The sequence below is a fragment of the Erinaceus europaeus genome, chromosome 17, assembly GCF_950295315.1.
Source record: "Erinaceus europaeus chromosome 17, mEriEur2.1, whole genome shotgun sequence".
NCBI lineage: Eukaryota > Metazoa > Chordata > Mammalia > Eulipotyphla > Erinaceidae > Erinaceus > Erinaceus europaeus.
The window spans coordinates 4664145-4683147 of record NC_080178.1 but is presented as its reverse complement, the minus strand read 5'-3'; the positions used below and the strand labels follow the sequence as shown (position 1 = coordinate 4683147).

General features: G+C 58.7%; 2 protein-coding genes across 18 annotated transcripts in view; one reads left to right on the top strand and one right to left on the bottom strand.

Annotated features, from left to right (window-relative positions):
• The first annotated feature begins 8258 nt into the window (after positions 1-8258).
• Positions 8259-14521, top strand: SLC22A12 (solute carrier family 22 member 12). Of its 2 annotated transcripts, none has more exons than XM_060176158.1 (10): positions 8259-8845; positions 9336-9439; positions 10632-10777; positions 10858-11026; positions 12165-12288; positions 12384-12499; positions 13032-13246; positions 13565-13673; positions 13786-13989; positions 14369-14521. In XM_060176158.1, exons 1-10 carry the CDS (start codon positions 8453-8455, stop codon positions 14430-14432), a joined length of 1644 nt encoding a protein of 547 aa, XP_060032141.1. In that variant the 5' UTR covers positions 8259-8452; the 3' UTR covers positions 14433-14521. The 2 variants fall into 2 exon arrangements, with proteins under 2 accessions (XP_060032141.1, XP_060032140.1); XM_060176157.1 differs by having other exon boundaries at positions 8262-8845; positions 10632-10786.
• A 3440-nt stretch (positions 14522-17961) lies between these two features.
• NRXN2 (neurexin 2) overlaps positions 17962-19003 on the bottom strand; it is a 108937-nt gene continuing 107895 nt past the window's right edge. For 12 of the 16 annotated variants that reach the window (XM_060176138.1, XM_060176139.1, XM_060176141.1 and 9 more), the window contains one exon: positions 17962-18342. In XM_060176138.1, the coding sequence (XP_060032121.1) occupies positions 18038-18342 (305 nt within the window). In that variant the 3' untranslated portion in view covers positions 17962-18037. Of the gene's footprint in view, positions 18928-19003 lie in introns of all 16 variants that reach the window. The other 4 variants (XM_060176133.1, XM_060176131.1, XM_060176130.1 and 1 more) reach the window with 1 other exon arrangement.

Genomic DNA, 19003 nt, shown 5'->3' with positions numbered 1-19003 from the left:
CGGCCCCTGCTTTTGCCATTTTAAAAAACAGATGGACAGATGGCAGAGAGGGAGAGAGAAACAGAACAGCACTCTGGCACATGTGATGCTGGGGACAGAGCCCAAGGCCTCATGCCTGTGAACTCAGAGGTTTAGCCCCTGGGCCACAAGCTCTGATCATTTTTATAGAAACCATCAAGTTCTGGGCCACAGTTTTTTGGTTATTATTATTATTATTTTTCCTCCAGGATTATTACTGGGGCTCGTGCCTGCACCATGAATCCACTGCTCCTGGAGGCCATTTTTCCCATTTTGTTGCCCTTGTTGTTGTCATTATTATTGCCATTGATGATGTTGTTGGATAGAACAGAGAGAAATGGAGAGAGGAGGGGAAGACAGAGAGGGGGAGAGAAAGATAGACACCTGCTTCACCACCTGTAAAGTGACTCCCCTGCAGGTGGGGAGCTGGGGGCTCGAACCGGGATCCTTTTGCTGGTCCTTGTGCTTTGTGCCACCTGTGCTTAACCCACTGCACTATTGCCTGCCCCCCCCTCCCCACCACAGCTCTTAGGCCTAACCTAACCTAAGCAGGGGTGCAGGCGGGCACACCGTCCTTCGAAAGTCGAGGACCCTATTTTTTTTTAAAAGATTTTATTTATTTATGAGAAAGATAAAAAGAGAAAGAACCAGATGTCACTCTGGCACATGTGCTGCCGGGGATCAAACTCAGGACCTCATGCTTGAGAGTCCAAAGCTTTTTCACTGCGCCACCTCCCAGACCACAGAGGACCCTATATTTAGCTAAGTCTTGGGTGTCTGCTAATTCATTTGATCCCCGAGAGGGGGTGCTGAGGTTTTAAGGGTGTAGGGTGCTTCCCCGTAAGCCTCAGTGCACGGAGACACTCTTGGGGTTGGCGGGTGACCTGGTGTGGCTGCCAGAGGCTCTGTGCCAGCCGGGTGAGGGCTTTGCTGGGTGCCAAGCGGCCTGCCCATCCCCCAGCTCTGGCTTCCAGGGAAGGGAGGCTGGGCCTGTCAGAGACCTATCTTTCTCTCCAGGGCAGCCTCCTTCAAAGCTGCGGTGCATGAGGGTCCCCAGGGGCCCCGTCAGCAGCCGAGACTCAGCTGGGACCCTGCTCAAAACTGTAGGGGCCGCTTCTCTGGGTGCAAGGCCCCGAGGCCCCCGTGGCTAATACTGTGGGTGCTGGGTCCTCTCAGGGCAGCCACCCACTGAGGACTCTGCAAAGAGCCACCAGCAGCTTCCTTGGTACTAGACAGACAGAGAGATGGGAGGGTGGAAAGACAGATGGCTAGATAAACAAATAGATGATAGACAGACAGACAGGCAGGCAGATCAATAGAAACACATAATGCATATATATGTGGATAGATAAGCAGATGATAGATGGGCGCATGGACACATAGATAGACACATAGACAGATAGATAGACACATAGGTAGACAGATGACACTTGTATGTAGATACATATGCAGACAGGTGATAGGTAGACAGAGAACAGGTGTGTGTGTGTGTGTGTGTGTGTGTGTGAATAAACAGGTAGATATATATCCTGCAGTGATGCACCTGGTTGAGCGCACAAGTTACAATGCATAATGACCCAGGTTCAAGCCCCTGGTCCCCACCTACAGGGGGGAAGCTTCATGAGTGGTGGAGACGGGCTGCAGAGTCTCACTCTCTCTGTCTGGGGAATTAATGTTTTACATTCGACAGTAAATACAATAGTTTGTACGTGCATAACATTCCCCAGTTTCCCATATAACAATACAACCTCCACTAGGTCCTCTGAATCCTTCTTGGACCTGTATTCTCCCCACCCACCCATCCACCCCAGAGTCTTTTGCTTTGTTGCGATATTCCCTTCCCTCTTGATTCCTCTCAGTCTCTATCCAGTAAATAATTTAAAAAAATTTTTTTTATTTATTTATTTTCCCTTTTGTTGCCCTTGTTGTCTTTTTTTATTGTTGTTTTAGTTATTATTGTTGTTGTTATTGATGTGGTTGTTATTGGATAGAACAGAGACAAATGGAGAGAGGAGGGGAAGACAGAGGGGGGAGAGAAAGACAGACACCTGCAGACCTGCTTCACCGCCTGTGAAGCGACTCCCCTGCAGGTGGGGAGCCGGGGGCTGGAACCCGGATCCTTACGCCGGTCCTTGCGCTTTGTGCCACCTGCGTTGAACCCACTGCGCTACCGCCCGACTTCCCAGTAAATAATTTAAAAATTATTTTTAAAAGAGAGATAAGTGAGAGGTAGACAGGTATGTGTATCTTTTTTTTTTTTTCCAGAGCACCATTCAGCTCTAGCTTATGACAGTGCGGAAGAACCTGGGACTTTGGAGCCTCAGGCGAGTCTCTCTGCAGAACCACTATGCTACCCCCTGTAGGTATGCATCTCTATGTAGATAGACAGATGTGTGTGTACAGACAGGTGGACAGGTAGATAGGTGACAAGTTCTGAAAGAAAAGTGGGCAGACCAGTACCAGATGGCTCTTCTCCCATGAGGCCTATAAATAAGCCAAGCGAAACAGCTCAGAAATCACAGCAGAAACAGCAACAGCTCCTGGGCGCTGAGCGGAGGCTGGGGCTGAGGGTAGAGTGTGCATCTGGCCACGGGAATGTGGGGTGGTGCGGGAGCCTGGCCCCCACAGTGGGGCGCCGGGCTGTCTCCCCAGATTTACATGGACTGCAAGTGAGCAGGATTTTCTGGTGAAAGATGGGAGAGTTGTCTGGGAGGGGCAGGCTCCTGGAAGCAGAGCTCTGATCTGGAGTGGTACCCGGCTGGCTTAGGGGTACAGCGGGGGTGGGGGGGGATGTGTAGGAAACAGGGACAAGCTGTCAGAAGACCGGTTCCATCCTCATCTCTGACAACAGAAGCAGACTGAGATGACACAGGTGAGTTCTGTGGAGTGTTTGTCACTCGAGACACAGGCAGGGCAGGCAGGGAGCTTCCAGAAGGTGGAAAAGCAAGGCTAAGAGAAGTGGACGGGCCACCTGGGGTGGGGGGGGCTGTGGCCTTTGGAGACCAGGAAGTGGCTGCACTTGCTTTGCTGACGGGGCAGCCAGGATGGACAGGCTCCAGTCAAGTCTAGAAGGTTCTTTGTACAAGTTTGGCTTTCCAGGGCCTGGGAAACAGCTCAGCATAGAACCGGGCTCCATTCCTAGCACCCAAGACATAAAAATAGGGGTTCCGGAGGGGGCTCCCCAAGGAGAGAGAGCACCTCACCATGTGCCAGGCCCTGGGTTGAGCCCTGGCACTGCATGGGAGCACGACGAATGGCGGAGCTGTGACGTCTCTCTCTTTCTTTCCCCCTGTTACTCTCTCTATTCTCTCTGAGTTAAAACAAAAATATGTGGTCCGGGAGGTGGCGCAATGGTAAAGCTTTGGACTCCCAAGCATGAAGGCGTGAGTTCGATCCCCAGCAGCACATGTGCCAGAGTGATGTCTGGTTCTTTCCCTCTCCCCTTATCTTTCTCATAAATAAATAAAATCTTTAAAAACAAAACAAAACAAAACCAAAAACAAATACTGGACAGGAGGCTGCTCTGTTTGTTTGCCACGTTACAGACCCTGGGATCATTCTCCAGTGCCAAGTTCAAAATGAATGAATGAGCCTGGGAGCTAGTACAGCGGCTGTGCAGAGGATTTGCAGGCGAGAGGTCCCAGGTTCCAACCCCGACACCACCTTAGCCAGAGCTGAGCACTTCTTCTTCTTCTAGCGTTTGCCCTTCTTCCGTAGCCAGTCAACAGCGTCAGGTTGAGCCTGATGTAAAGTTTCGAGACCTCCTTTGAAGCTGGAGAGGTGGCAGTCGTTGACTATGTGGGTCATAGTCTGTCTGTAGCCACAGGGGCAGTTCGGGTCGTCTCTGGCTCCCCAGCGATGGAACATAGCGGCGCACCGGCCATGGCCTGTTCGATAGCGATTGAGGAGGGCCCAATCATAACGTGCTAGGTCAAAGCCGGGTGGACGCTTGCAGGGGTATGTGATGAGGTGTTTGTTCTTCACCTCAGCTGACTGCCAACTCTGTTTCCAAGAGTCTGGAACAGAGAAGTTCAGTGTAGGCGTAGGGGACCAGATTGTGTGACGAGACGTCAAGTGTTGGACAGGGTGGGCGAAGATATCCGCGTATATTGGCAGGTCCTGTCGAGCGTAGACGTGGGAAATGAACTTAGATGATGCCGCATCCCGACGAATATCTGGCGGGACGATGTTGCTAAGAACTGGCAGCCATGGAACCGGGGTGGAACGGAGGGTTCCAGAAGTTATCCTCATGGAGGAATATAATTTGGAATCAACCAAGTGGACATGGGGGCTACGGAACCATCCTGGGGCACAGTATTCTGCAGTGGAATAGCATAATGCCAGAGAGGATGATCGCAGTGTGGAAGCGCTCGCGCCCCATGAGGAGCTGAGCACTGATCTGGTTAAAAAGGAAGAGGAAGGGGGGCGACTGGTAGCGCAGCGGGTTAAGCGCACATGGCGCAAAGCGCAAGGACCGGAGGAAGGATCCCATTTCAAGCCCACGACTCCCCACAGGCAGTGAAGCAGGTCTGCAGGTGTCTATCTTTCCTTCCCCTCTTTGTCTTCCCCTCCTCTCTCCATTTCTCTCTGTTCTATCCAACAATGAACAACATCAACAACAACAATAATAACCACAACAACAAGGGCAACAAAAGGGGAAAAAAATGGCCTCCAGGAGCAGTGGATTCATGGTGCAGGCACTGAGCCCCAGCAATAACTGGAGGCAAAAAAAAAGGAAGAGGAAGAGACCTGGATGGTAGCACTCTGGATAAGCACACATAGTGTGAAGCACAAGGACTGGTGCAAGGATCCCAGTTCAAGGCCCTCCCCACCCTGACCCCCCATCCCACCCCCACCCCCGCTCCCCACCTGCAGGGGGTTTGATTTACAACTGATAAAGCCGGTCTGCAGGTGTCTGTCTTTCTCTCCCCCTCTCTGTCTTTCCCTCCTCTCTCCATTTCTCTCCATCCTATCCAACAACAACAGTAACAGTAACAACAATAACAACAACAAAAACATTTATGGGAAAAAGTGGCCTCCAGGAGCAGTGGATTTGTGGTGTAGGCACCGAGTCCCAGCAATAACCCTGGAGGCAAAAAAAAAGAGGAGGAAGAAGAGGAGGAGGAGAAATATGAATGAATAAGGCTGGGGAGACAGCACAGTGGCTCCACAAAGACTCATGCCTGGGGGACTGGGCGGTAGCTCAGTGGGTTAAGCACACATGGCACAAAGCGTAAGGACTAGCGTAAGGATCCCGGTTCGAGCCCTGGGCTTCCCACCTGCAGGGGTGTCGCTTCACAGGTGGTGAAACAGGTCTGCAATTGTCTTTCTCTCCCCCTTTGTCTTCCTCTCCTCTCTCATTTCTGTCTTATCCAACAACAACAGCTATAACAATAACAACCACAACAAGGGCAACAAAATGGGAAAAAATAGCCTCCAGGAGCAGTGGATTCATAGTGCTGGCACCGAGCCCCAGCAATAACCCTGGAGGCAAGAAAGGAAAAAAAAAGACTCATGCCTGAGACTCTTGAGGTCCCAGGTTCAATCCCCAGCACCACTGTAAGCCAGAGCTGAGCAGTGTTATGATAAGAAAAACAAAACTAAGATCCAGTGTGATCTCTCCTTGCCTCACTCAGGAACATCAGGTCAACGGTAAGTCACAATGACAGTCAGCAGGGCTGGGGACCAGGTCAAGTGCACAGACACACATAGACTTCAGACCACACTTTGCTTTTATTTATTTATTTATTTATTTTATCACCAGCATTATCACTGGGGCTCTGTGCCTGCAAGGCCTCGCCACTCCCTGGGCAGTGGGGGCTCAATTAAGAAGAGAAGGAACAGCCGCAGGCCTGGTGGGAACAGACCCAAGGAGAACAGGGAGAGGAGAGCAGGAGGAGACTGCGGACCGGCATCTGTGAGATTTCCCTGAAGACAGGCAGCAAGGAGGGGCCTGCTGAGGAGAGGAGGGAGGAGGGAGAGGGAGAGGGAGGGGCTGGGAGGTGGTGAGCATGGTTGAGTGCACACACTGTCATGTGCTAGGACCCGGGTTCAAGCTCCCACTTCCCAGCTGCAGGGAAGAAGCTTCATGAGTGCTGCAGGGGAGTTCTATCCTCCTATCTCTCTCTCTCTCTCTCATCTCTCTGTCTTTTTCTTTTTTTTTCTTTATTTTTGATCTTTTTAAATTTATTTATTCTCTTTTGTTGCCCCTGTTGTCTTATTGTTGTAGTTATTATTATAGTTATTACTGATGTTGTTGTTGTTGGATAGGATGGAGAGAAATGGAGAGAGGAGGGGAAGACAGAGAGGGGGAGAGAAAGACAGACACCTGCAGACCTGCTTTTTCTATAACACAATGGCTTCTGGGAATGGTAGAGTCACACAGGCTGAGCCCCAGTGATAATCCCGGTGGCAAAAAGCAAAGGGAAATTGTGAGCTGGGCAGTGGTATATCTAGTTAAGTGTACATAGTACTAAGTGCAAGGACCTGTGGAAGGATCTAGGTTCGAGCCCCTGGGTCCCTACCTGCAGGCGGAATGCTTCACAAGCTGTGAAGCATATCTTTCTCTCTCCTTCTCTATCTCCCCCTCCTCTCTCAATTTGTCTTTTTTTTCTAAAGTCTTTTTTTTTTTTTTTTTTTAATACCAGAACACTGATCAGCTCTGGCTATGGTGGTCTGGGGAATTGAACCTGGGATTTCAGAGCCTCAGGCATGAAAGTCTCTTTGCATATCCATTATGCTATCTACCCCCGCCCAATTTCTCTCTGTCTTATCCAATAAAATGGGGGGGATGGTTGCCAGGAACAGTGGATTTGTAATGCTAGCACAGAGCCCTAGTGGTAATCTTGGCAGCAAAAATAAATAAACAAACTGGATAAGTTCCAGGTTCAATCCCTCGCACCACCATAAAGCAGAGCTGAGCAGTGCTCTGGTAAAAATAAATAAATAAAATAAGAAATGAAAAAGAAGACATTAGAGCCGATGCCAAATAAAGATTACATATTATTATATATTTTAACCCTTATTAGTGATTTACAAGATCATAAGATAATAGGGGCATCATTCTGCACCACTCTCGCCACCAAAGAAAATGAAAAAGACAGAAAAATAAAAATAAATAAATAAATGGAATGGTGTGGCCACTCAGTGCTGTTGTGATGCCCGAGGCCCTAAGGCTGTTCCCCGTCACCCTGAATGAAAAAGAGCCTGAGGCTTTTCCTGGGGTTTGGAGGAGAGAGGAGGAGGGGGGACGCAGGCATCAGGCCAGGCGGCTGCGGGCAGGTGCTCAGGCAGGAGGGGTTTGCACCTCAGAGCCATATGTTAGATTCTGGGTGGTGGGAAGGTGGATTAATTCAATGAGCAGAGAAGCACCAGTGGGGCTGGGCAGTAGCTCACCGTCGTCCGCCATTGCACACGCCACACACTCACGCTCAAGTACACAGGGGCACACGCTTCTGCACTCACGGGCACACGTGCACACATTCATCAGCGTGTGTAAACAGTGTGCTGCTTGGCGCTCTCTAGTCCAGGAGCCTGACAATCGGCGTCAGCCAAGGTCCACTCTCCTGGCCCCCAGCACACACTACTTCCTGCACCCCAAATGATTTGAGTCTCTGAGCAGCTGCTGTTGAGGGGGCCCCCTCTGCTCCTTCTGTGCCCCCCACGCCGTTAAGCAGGTTTGCAGTTAGGGGGCTGCAGAAGCACACGCAGGGACATGGGCTGAGGTGGGGGAGAGGAGCCAGTGGGAAGGGGATCACTGAGCTGAGCAGGATTGAGGGGCCAGAGGTGTGACATAAGACACAGGGCTCCAGTCAGGGGATGGGGGTCTCTTGACAAGAGAGGATTTGGGGAGGGGACCTGGGGGAGCAAGTGTGAAGAGCCTAAGGGTGAAAATCCCATCAGGGCTCAGGAGGGGGTGACAGCAAAGGGGGCAGAAGTGGGGGTGGGTGTGAGAGGAAGGGGGACCTCTGTGGCTTCAGGGCTCACAGCTCACAAGGCCCATTCGGGATGGTCAGAGGCTGCGGGTCCCTTGATCAGCCCACGGCACGGAGCCCAGACTCCCCAGTACCTGCCCAGCCCCAGGCCATGGGCAGAGTCCTCGTGGCTGGAGGTAGGGCACCCATTCCCACCTCCGTTCCTCCCTCAGGGTCGGTTAAACTTTGACGGAGCAATGACCACCAACCCCGACTCCAAAGGTGGTGCCAGGCCGGCGACGTGACTCAGCCACCAGGTCCCGGGTCCAGCCCTCCCAGGGGGTGGAAACACCTATGGACTCGGGATCACTATAGGCCTCAGCTTCTGGTCCTCGGGGAGCCGCCCTGAGTCGGGGCCGGAAGGGAGAGCGTCACCAGGCCATGCACTGGGCTGCCTTGGGGGATACCGGCCCCTGGCAACCACCCCCCAGGTCCAGGCCGGCCTCTGTGACACGGGCTCCATGGCGTTCACCGAGCTCCTGGAGAAGGTGGGCGGTGCGGGCCGGTTCCAGGTGCTGCAGACACTGGCGCTGGTGCTGCCCATCACGTGGCTCACCACGCAGAACATGCTGGAGAACTTCTCGGCCGCCGTGCCCGGCCACCGCTGCTGGGTGCCCCTCCTGGACAATGGCTCTGCCCTGGCCAGTGGCCTGGGTCCCGAGGCCCTGCTCACCGTGTCCATCCCACCCGGGCCCGGCCAGGGACCTCACCCATGTCGCCGCTTCCGCCAGCCGCAGTGGCAGCTCCTGGAGTCCAACACCACGGCTGCCAACTGGAGCGAGGAGGCCACGGAGCCCTGTGCCGACGGCTGGGTCTATGACCTCAGCACCTTCTCCTCTACCATCGTGGCCCAGGTGACTGGGACGGGGCCCCTCACCACGGGCAGGTGGGCGGGCTGCAGATGGTGGCCTGGCTGCCACCAGCCCTGCCCTCACTTAGCCCTGACATGGTGGCTCCTTCCAGTGTGTGCCCCAGGGAGTTGGGAGGGACCTCAGAGAACGCAGGGGTCACTGGATTCTGGGGACTGTGGGTGTTTCCAAAGAGGTATCCAAATGATCTAGGATGTGGGGCTCAGTAGAAGGGGTGGGGTGCTTCTGCAGAGGAGGGGTGTCGCCAGGAGCCCTCAGGTGCTAGTTAAAGGAAGCTGGCGGCGGGGGGTGGGGTTGGGGGAGGGTATGACAGCACTCACTGTGCCACACGGTCCTACTGGGTGACCCCAGAGGCCTCCAGGCCCACCTCCTACTCCAGATCCCCCGGAGATGTGGGGTAGCTTCCCATCTAGGTCCTCTGTCCCCTCCACCCGGCCTCTCCCGGACCCCTGAACTCAGCCTCCCCTCCAACCAGTGGGACCTGGTGTGTGACGCGCGGGCCCTGAGGCCTATGTCACAGTCCATCTACCTGACTGGGATCCTGGTGGGGGCTGCCGTGTGTGGCCACGTCTCTGACAGGTGAGCCCCTGCCTTTCCCCTCCTGAGTGTCTGACAGGTGAGCCCCTGCCTTTCCCCTCCTGAGTGTCTGACAGGTGAGCCCCTGCCTTTCCCCTCCTGAGTGTCTGACAGGTGAGCCCCTGCCTTTCCCCTCCTGAGTGTCTGACAGGTGAGCCCCTGCCTTTCCCCTCCTGAGTGTCTGACAGGTGAGCCCCTGCCTTTCCCCTCCTGAGTGTCTGACAGGTGAGCCCCTGCCTTTCCCCTCCTGAGTGTCTGACAGGTGAGCCCCTGCCTTTCCCCTCCTGAGTGTCTGACAGGTGAGCCCCTGCCTTTCCCCTCCTGAGTCTCTGACAGGTGAGCCCCTGCCTTTCCCCTCCTGAGTGTCTGACAGGTGAGCCCCTGCCTTTCCCCTCCTGAGTGTCTGACAGGTGAGCCCCTGCCTTTCCCCTCCTGAGTGTCTGACAGGTGAGCCCCTGCCTTTCCCCTCCTGAGTCTCTGACAGGTGAGCCCCTGCCTTTCCCCTCCTGAGTCTCTGACAGGTGAGCCCCTGCCTTTCCCCTCCTGAGTCTCTGACAGGTGAGCCCCTGCCTTTCCCCTCCTGAGTGTCTGACAGGTGAGCCCCTGCCTTTCCCCTCCTGAGTCTCTGACAGGTGAGCCCCTGCCTTTCCCCTCCTGAGTGTCTGACAGGTGAGCCCCTGCCTTTCCCCTCCTGAGTGTCTGACAGGTGAGCCCCCTGCCTTTCCCCTCCTGAGTCTCTGACAGGTGAGCCCCTGCCTTTCCCCTCCTGAGTGTCTGACAGGTGAGCCCCTGTCTTTCCCCTCCTGAATGTCTGACAGGTGAGCCCCTGCCTTTCCCCTCCTGAGTGTCTGACAGGTGAGCCCCTGTCTTTCCCCTCCTGAGTGTCTGACAGGTGAGCCCCCTGCCTTTCCCCTCCTGAGTGTCTGACAGGTGAGCCCCTGCCTTTCCCCTCCTGAGTGTCTGACAGGTGAGCCCCTGCCTTTCCCCTCCTGAGTGTCTGACAGGTGAGCCCCTGCCTTTCCCCTCCTGAGTGTCTGACAGGTGAGCCCCTGCCTTTCCCCTCCTGAGTGTCTGACAGGTGAGTCCCTGCCTTTCCCCTCCTGAGTCCCTGACAGGCCTGGGGTGGGGGAGCCACCGTGGGGTCCCCTGGCAGGGAGGATCAGGCCAGGTGTGACTGGGGGTCCCCGCCTCTCAGGTTGGGGCGCCGCCTGGTGCTAAGCTGGAGTTACCTCCAGATGGCGATGGCTGGCACCGCGGCCGCCTTCGCCCCATCCTTCCCCATCTACTGCCTGTTCCGCTTCCTGGTGGCCTTCGCCGTGGCGGGCGTCATGATGAACACCGGTACCCTGTGTAGGTCCCAGTAGGGATGGGGTGACGGGGCGTGGGCACGGGCTCCAGGGCTGACCGCTCTGTCCCCACAGTGATGGAGTGGACGTCGGCACACGCCCGGGAGCTGGCCATGACCTGGAATGGCCTGGGCTTCAGCTTCGGCCAGATGCTCATGGCCGCCTTGGCCTTCGGGGTGCGGGACTGGGCTTGGCTGCAACTGCTGGTCTCTGCCCCCTTCTTCCTCTACTTCCTGTACTCCTGGTGGGTGTCCGCCCTGGGGTGGGGGGCGGCATGCAGGACAGGGGTCATGGGAACATGGCCCAGTGGGTAGGGGAGGCCCACCCAACCCGCCTTCCCCTGCTCCTCCCTCAAATTCCTCCCCGTGGCCTCTCAGCCCGGCCCCCTCCGGCCACGTGATCCCACAGCCCCTACTCTGTGCTGAGCAAGCCCCACACCAGGCTGGAGCTGGGGGCCGGATACCCCCACACAGAAGCCAAGGACACCCCGCAGTCAGCCTTGCATTCTAACATGTTAAAGACCAAGGGTCGTGACCCAGTGAGCAGAGGGACCCTTGCTGTACCCCCACACACACACACATGCACACATGTGACGTCATGGGACGCCCGCATGCCCTGGCATCAGTCAGACCTGGGCTTTGCCAAGCAACTGGCACATAGTAGGTGCATATGCATATTGTGTTAGATAGAAAGACAGGTGGGGGGGTGGATGGGTAAGTGGCTAGAATAGATGGGTATATGGACAGGGATGAAGACGGGAGGGTGGGTAGATGGACAGACAGGTAGATGGGAGGAAGGAGGGAAGGAGTCAGGAGGGATGGGTGGGTGGTAGATGTTATGTAGATGGGAGCAGGAGGGGTGGACAGATGGATGGACACCTGGTTATATGGAGACCTAGATAGATGGGAAGGCGGGTGGATGGATGGATGGACATAGGACAGGTAAGTAGGAGAACAGATGAGTGCATGGATGGACAGAGAAGCAGATGAGAGGATGGGGTGGAAGGTGGACGCACTAGATGGTTAGGTGGATGGGTGGGTGAACGGAGTGGGGGCAGCCAGGTGGGTGGGTGGGTTCTTAGGCCTGGCTCCTGGGAAGGGCCTTGGAGTCTGGAGGGAGGCAGAAAATGGAGGTCACGGACGTCCAGCCCAAGAGGAGGAGGAGGGGACAGGAAACCTGCTGGGGACAATGGTGTCACACACCACTGTGGCCCTGCTCCCAGCCACTGGCCTCAGTGTTGCCAAGCCCAGGACCTGGAGGAGTCAGTGAAGCCACCCCGTGGGGCAGAGGGAGGGAGACAAAGGGCACAGTGGGACTTGGAGAGGCCAGGCTGCAGGGCGGCACAGGCAGTGAACCTTCCTGTGTCCCCTGCCCCCTGGCAGGTGGATGGCAGAGTCGGCCCGCTGGCTGCTCATCAGCGGGCGGCTGGAGCGCGGGCTGCACGAGCTGAGGAGAGTGGCCGCCATCAACAGGAAGCGGGCGGCGGAGGACGGGCTGACCGTGGAGGTGAGCTGGGGCTGCAGGTGCTCCCTGCCCTGCACCGTCCCGGGTCTGAGCGGGGTCTGCCTGCCCCAGTGCTGACCGCGTCCACCCCGCCGCAGGCCCTGCGGTCGGCCATGCAGGAAGAGCTGAGCGCCGGGCAGGCGTCCACCAGCCTGCTCACCCTGCTCCGCACGCCCGGGCTGGGCTTCCGGACCTGTGTCTCCTCGCTGGGCTGGTAGGGCCCTCGCACCCCTGCGCACCAACTCCGCCTCTGGCCTCTCCTGGGCAGCGGGCAGCCCGGGGGGGGGGGGTTGGAGTCAGGGCTGTGGCCTCTGCAGACCTCGCCCTGGGTCCTGCTGGCCTGCGGGCACCTTGGGGACAAGGCCTGAGCACCCTTCCCCTTTCTCATGCCAGTCTCCCTGCCCCAGGAACTGGGGGGAGAGGAGGGGTCAACTAGGGAGAGCCCCAAGGACGCTGAGAGAACTAAAGGGAGCGAGGAGTTTGGAGGGGGTTAGAGGCCAGCAAAGGGGGAACCCCCTACCTGCCACCTGCCGAGAAACCACGAATGGGCGGGGCTCTAAATGACCCCGCCCCACCTACCAACTGGACCTCCTATTGGACAAAGCTAATGCGAAGGCTTTGCAAAGGGTCCCGGGAAATGTAGTCCACAGAGCCCGCCTGCCAGGACCACAGCCACCCCGGACCCTGGGCAGGGCCAGAGCCGGGTCTGAGAGCACCTCGGCTTGACTCTGCTGCTCTGTCCGCAGGTTTGCCTTCGGCTTCACCTTCTATGGCCTGGCACTGGACCTGCAGGCCCTGGGCAGCAACATCTTCCTGCTGCAGGTGCTCATCGGGGCAGTGGATATCCCGGCCAAGATGGCCACCCTGCTGCTGCTCAGCCGGGTGGGGCGGCGGCCCACGCAGGCCGGGTCCCTGGTGCTGGCCGGGCTCTGCATCCTGGCTAACACGTTGGTGCCGCAGGGTGAGCGCCCAGGAGGCTGAGGAAGTCGGCCCACAGCCCTGCCTATGGGAGGCATGACTGGAGCAGTCCAGCTAGGAGGCGGCGACAGGGAAGGGGGCCGGGGTCTGGAAGGGGGGAGCTAGAGACAAGATGAGAACCCTCCCGTGGGTTGGAGGAGGGGGGTTGCAAGGCAGGTAGAGTGTGTCCATGAGGGAGCTTGGGACAAGGGACACTGACTGGAGGGGTCTGGGAGCCCCCTCAAAGCTGGGCAGAGGTCTGAGTTGGAAACAGCCCTTGGGGGTCCCTGCTCGTTCCCAGCTCACCCTGCTCTGTCTGCAGAGATGGGGGCCCTGCGCTCTGCCCTGGCCGTGCTGGGACTGGCTGGGCTGGGGTCCACCTTCACCTGCGTCATCGTCTACAGCGGCGAACTTTTTCCCACAGTGCTCAGGTGAGGGGAGTCAGAGCTGGGGGCAGGCCTCCCGGAGGTGGAGGTCAGGGTAGCTCAGGGGCACACCCCCGGGGCACCGCCAGAGTGGCTTCACACCCGTGTCCACCGTTAGGATGACGGCGGTGGGCGTGGGCCAGATGTCGGCCCGAGGGGGGGCCATCCTGGGCCCGCTGGTCCGGCTGGTGGGTGCCCCCGGCTCCCCGCTGCCCCTGCTGGTGTACGGTGCCGTACCGGTGCTGAGCGGCCTGGCCGCCCTTCTGCTGCCCGAGACGCGGGGCCTGCCACTGCCCGACACCATCCAGGACGTGCAGAGCCAGTGAGTGACACCGGCCCCGAGCGGGACAGGGCTGGCCTTGTGTCACACGGCACTGGCTGCCTCAGGAGAGGGGAGGTTCTGGGCTCCCCACTGGGGAGAGCAGACAGAGATGCCCACCCACTGTGGGCCAACCATTCTTCCTGCCACTACTGGGAGCCCCATAGCCCACCCACATGTCCCCAAGAGAGCTCAGGAGGAAGAGAGTGGCCCATGCAAGGGGCCAGCCAGGGCATGACAGGGGCTCCTGATTCTGCCACTGGAGGCCCCAGATCATCAGAGCAGGCGCAGCCTTCCCTCCCCAACTCATTCCCCAGATGCAGACAGTGGGGGTCTGGACTTGCTCTGTGCCCTGGACACACCCCCTTGTCTTACTCAACAGGGCAGTGAAGAAGGCGGCACGGGCTAGCCCCGAACCCAGGGTCCTGAAATGCACTCGCTTTTAGCCTGCTGGGAGAAGGCGGCAGGAGAGCCGAAGCCTGGGTCCCGGGGGACCCCCAGGGCCTGAACACCACAAGGGCAGAGCATGGCCCAAGGCAGGACTGGGTGCTGCCACCAGGCCTTCCCTCCCTGGTGGCCACAGAGAGGAGCAGGCACCAGGACAAGAGGGGTTCTGCAGGCCGAGCCGGGGGTCCCCGCCACAGCCATGTTCAGATGCCCACCACAGGGTTCGGACCCCAGCCTGTGTCCTGCAGGACAAAATCCTGCTCAGCCTCCCAGGGGCCCTGAGGCTCTGTGCACACTCCCAGCCTGTACACAAGCGCCCCAAAGGTTGACACAGTGACTCCAGCAGTGTTCCCAGAAGGGGGCATGGGTGGTGGTCAGTGACATGAGAACAAATAAAGGAACAGACCAATGACAGCCCCCTAGTGAGTCTAGTAGGGGTGCAGGGGGGCGTCGGGGGCCACCTGGAAGGGGACTCTTATCCAGCCAAGGCAAAGTGACTGCCCTTTCCAACGGCGAGCTGGCAACACCTTGGGTCTGTCTCTCGTCATCTTTTTCCTGAACCATTCAAAGTAAATGGGGCCCACTTTACCACTGGGAAAACTGAGGCTGGGGGAGTGGATTGCTAGAGATACAGAGCTAGGGTGGGGTCAGGACTCAAGCTCAGCTCTGTCCCCCAATACGCCTGGCCTGCCCTGGGAGTCTCTAAGCGCCACTGCCCCAGTGAGCACAGACATGGGTGCTGTCCAGTGGTGTCCCCAACGCCCCAGAGCAGTGCCCTAGTCTGGTCAGCTGCAGCCTCTGCTGGGTCACTCTTCAGGGGAGACCTGTAGGCAAAGGGGAGGGGGGCTAGGGTCTCAATGTCCTGTCTGCCCCGGCTGAGCCCCAGCTGCCTTTCCGACCCTTGCTCAGCACAGCTGGGGCCCCCAGGGTGTCCCAAAGTTTCTATCTAGACGGCAAAAGCAGGGCTGACGGGAGATGGCTCCTCTGCTCCCCTGGGTCGTCCTAGTTCCAACCAGCAGGCTTCTCTCTGGAAGCTGGGGTTGCCTGAGGTGTCAGGCCTGGACACCTGGATTGAGGGGGCACCCTGGGTGGGAAGAGGGGTTCCCTAAGGTGCAGTCACAGGTCTGTAATCCAGTTGCACAGGTGGGGGGCTGGCTTGGGACACACCGTCCTTTCATTCCTTCATGGGGGTTCCTGAGGCCAGAAGCTGTGGGCGTCTGGTGGGGGTCGGACTGCTGGGAGTGGAGGGGAGGATCCACCTGCAGTCTCACTCCCCCCACCCGGCACAGGGGGCAGAGGAACAGTTCAAAGGCATTGGACAGACTGCACTGCCTCCTCCTCCCCCAGCCCTGGTCCTGGGTGCAAGTCCCCCGTCACCTGATTGCAAGTGTGGAGGCTCAGTGGCCTCAAGGTGCTGACATCTCCCAGGCCAGTCATCAGCACTGCACCCCCCCCAATCCAGCCCAGAAATACAGGATGAATGAGCCAGCTCTTACAGAAGGGTAAACTGAGTCAACGGCAGGGTTACCCCTTTTACAGCCAAGCTCTTGAGTGATCCCACCCCAGAGAGGGAGATGCCCAGGTCACAACCAGATGGGGTGAGTGGGACTGGGGCCCAGCCTGCACTGTCCCTGTCACGCCCAACTCTGGCAGTCTAGACGGTCCTGTGGTAAAGATGTCTCTTCCTGGGAGTTGGGCGGTAGCGCAGGGGTTAAGCGCAGGTGGTGCAAAGCGCAAGAACCAGCTTGAGGATCCCAGCTCGAGCCCCTGGCTCCCCACCTGCAAGGGAGTCACTTTACAAGCAGTGAAGCAGGTCCGCAGGTGTCTTTCTCTCCCCGTCTTCCCCTCCTCTCTCCATTTTTCTCTGTCCTATCTATCCAACAATGACCAATAACAACAATAATAACTACAATGAAACATCAAGGGCAACAAAATGGAGTAAATAAAATATTTTTTAAAAAAGGATGTCTCTTCTTTCCTTGCGCCAAGGAGTCCTGCCTTTTTTGTGACCAGTGGTAACAAGTGTGGAGGGGACTGAGCCAGCACAGGGACCAGATGTTCTAAGACTCCCCTCAGAGTAGAACCCTGGGGTGCTGACCTCAGATTCCAAGTGAGGGGCACCTTCCCCTGGGGCAGAGGCTGGTTCAGGGGTGAAGAAGCCATGGTTTTGGAAATCCACAAGAAGGGGCTGCAGGAGGCTCCCCCTCTCCCACCCTTCACAGGAGGGGGGTGTCCCCAGGATGGAGGAGAGACCAGTGCTCTGGTGGAGGCTGAGAACAAGAGGTAGGCCAGGCGGAAAATGCCCGCAGTGGACGCTCTGCTGCCCTGATGCAGATTGGGGGGGGGGGTGAAGGAGCGAAAGAGAAAATGAAGCCTGGAGGAGAGCAAACCCCCCCCCCCAGATGATGGCAGCAGGCTGGGTGACAGCTCAGGTGGGTGGGGGCTGCAGGCCGACCTCCCAGGTCTTCTCCAGGACACCCTCCATTGACACATCGCCAGCACATCCAGATCCCCCCCCACCTCTAGCGGTGCTCGTTTTGGGCTGCCAGGGGGAGGCAGAGACTCCGCGACCACCCACCAGAAATGGCCACGGCGCCCCCCCCCCAACACATACACAAGGTCAGTGCCGGCAACATGCCCCCAGCAGAGCGAACCCAGCCCCGCGGGATCAGAGTGAAGAGAAGCCGCCACCCCGGCCCAGAGGTTTGGGGTCCACTTACCAGTGTCCACTGCCCCGGTTTGGACCAGGGTCGCCACGCCCCCACCGCAACAAAACGCACGGGACCTTTGGGATTCGGAAAGTTTTTGTTTTCTTTTCCCACACATTACCGGGGTTGGGGTGTTTTCCAAGACTCAGACACATTTGCTAACAAAGGGGGGGCCTAGGGGGCGGGGTGCCTGTGGGCACAGGAGCCCCAGCAGTCCGCGGCCCCGCCCCCGCCCCCCGCCAGCTCCGGGATAAATATCCGCGCCGCCCCCCGCCGGCGGCGCCCCGCCCCGTCCCGCCCCGCCCCGCCACGACCCCCGCAGGCGCCCCTGGGCGGAATCGGGGCGCCCCCCTCCCCGCCCGCCCTTCTCCCACCGACTGCAAACCCGCGGGGAGGACCGGGGAGAAACCGGACACTCCAAAACCAAAAAGAACCGAGGAAGGGGCGGGGGTGGAGGAGGACGGGAAGACAGTGCAAGCCTGGGGGTGGCGCTCGGGGAGGGCGGGAAGGAGGGAGGGGGCGGGGAGAAGGGAAACGGGGCGGGGTGGGAGAAGGAATGAACAGGACTGGGCGCGGACATTTTACTCCCCCCTCCCCCAGCTTTCCTTCCCGCCCAACCCAGCAAAAGAAAACAGCTCCCCCCCCTTAAAAAAATAACTCAACCCGGGGCTGTGTGCGCGCCCCCTGGCCGGGAGAGGGGCGCAGGGGGATCCCCTCCAACGCGCGCACCCCGGGCCCGGAGGGGCCGCCGCCCGGACCCTCGACGGCGCGGCTGCAGGAGGGGCGAGCGCGGGGTCCCCGTGTCTTGTGTGAGCGCTTGTTTTTCTTTTCTTTTCTTTTTTTTTTTGCATGTGCTCCGGGCAAGCCGGGTCCGGGGGCGGGCGGCTGGCAGTGGCTCAGACGTAGTACTCCTTGTCCTTGTTCTTCTTGGCCTTGCTGGGCGTCTTGGGCACGGCGGGCGCCTTCTCCTTGACCACCGCGCCGTTGCTCTGTGCCGAGTTGCTGATGTAGTTGCGGCTCTGGTCCACCTGGTAGGAGCCCTCGTCGCGGTTGCGGTACTTGTACATGGCGTAGAGCAGGATGAGGATGCACAGCGCCGCCGCCGCCACGATGCCCACCACCATGCCCGTGGTGCTGCTGGACTCGCGGATCACCTCCACCGCGCCGGGCGGGCCGCGCTCCCCGGGCCCCGTGGGGCTGGCTGTGGGCACACGGGGGAGGCCGGGCGCGGCCGTCACGCCGGGCCGCAGGGGCGGGGGCCTCCGCGGCTCGAAGGACGTGGGGGCCCCCGGCCCCGACGGCGGGTTCTCCAGCAGGGGCTGCAGCGGGTCTCGGTGGTTCATTTTGCCCGCGGGCAGGTTGGGGGCGGGGGCGGAGGGCGCGAGCAGCACCCCGGGGGCGCCCGTCGCCCCGTCTGTCCTGAGGTTGGGCCGGGGGGCGGGCTTGCGGGGCGACAGGAGGGTGGTGCGGTCCGTGACCAGGGGGAAGGTGGTGTAAAAGTCCTCGTCGTCCGTGGGGGGCAGGCTGGAGTCAAAGACCTCCCCAGAGGCGAAGCCCGAGGCCTCGATGGGCTCCTCGCAGTCGCTGTCCTCCTGCTCGCCCTGCTGGCACGGGCCCCCGGCGGGCGGGTGGCGCGCCGCGGGCGGGGGCAGGGTGTCCTGGGTGGCGCCCACGCCCGTGAGGAAGGGGTAGAAGGTGGGGGGTGGGGGCACGAAGGGGGAGCGGGTGGCCACGGGAGGGGGGTCTAAGGAGTCCTCCGTGATAATAGGCAAAATTAACTCTCCTCCTAGAACAAGAGAGAGAAGACAGAAGAGGAGGCGTCAGCGGGGGCCGGGGCGCGGGCGGCCGGCACAGAGAGAAAC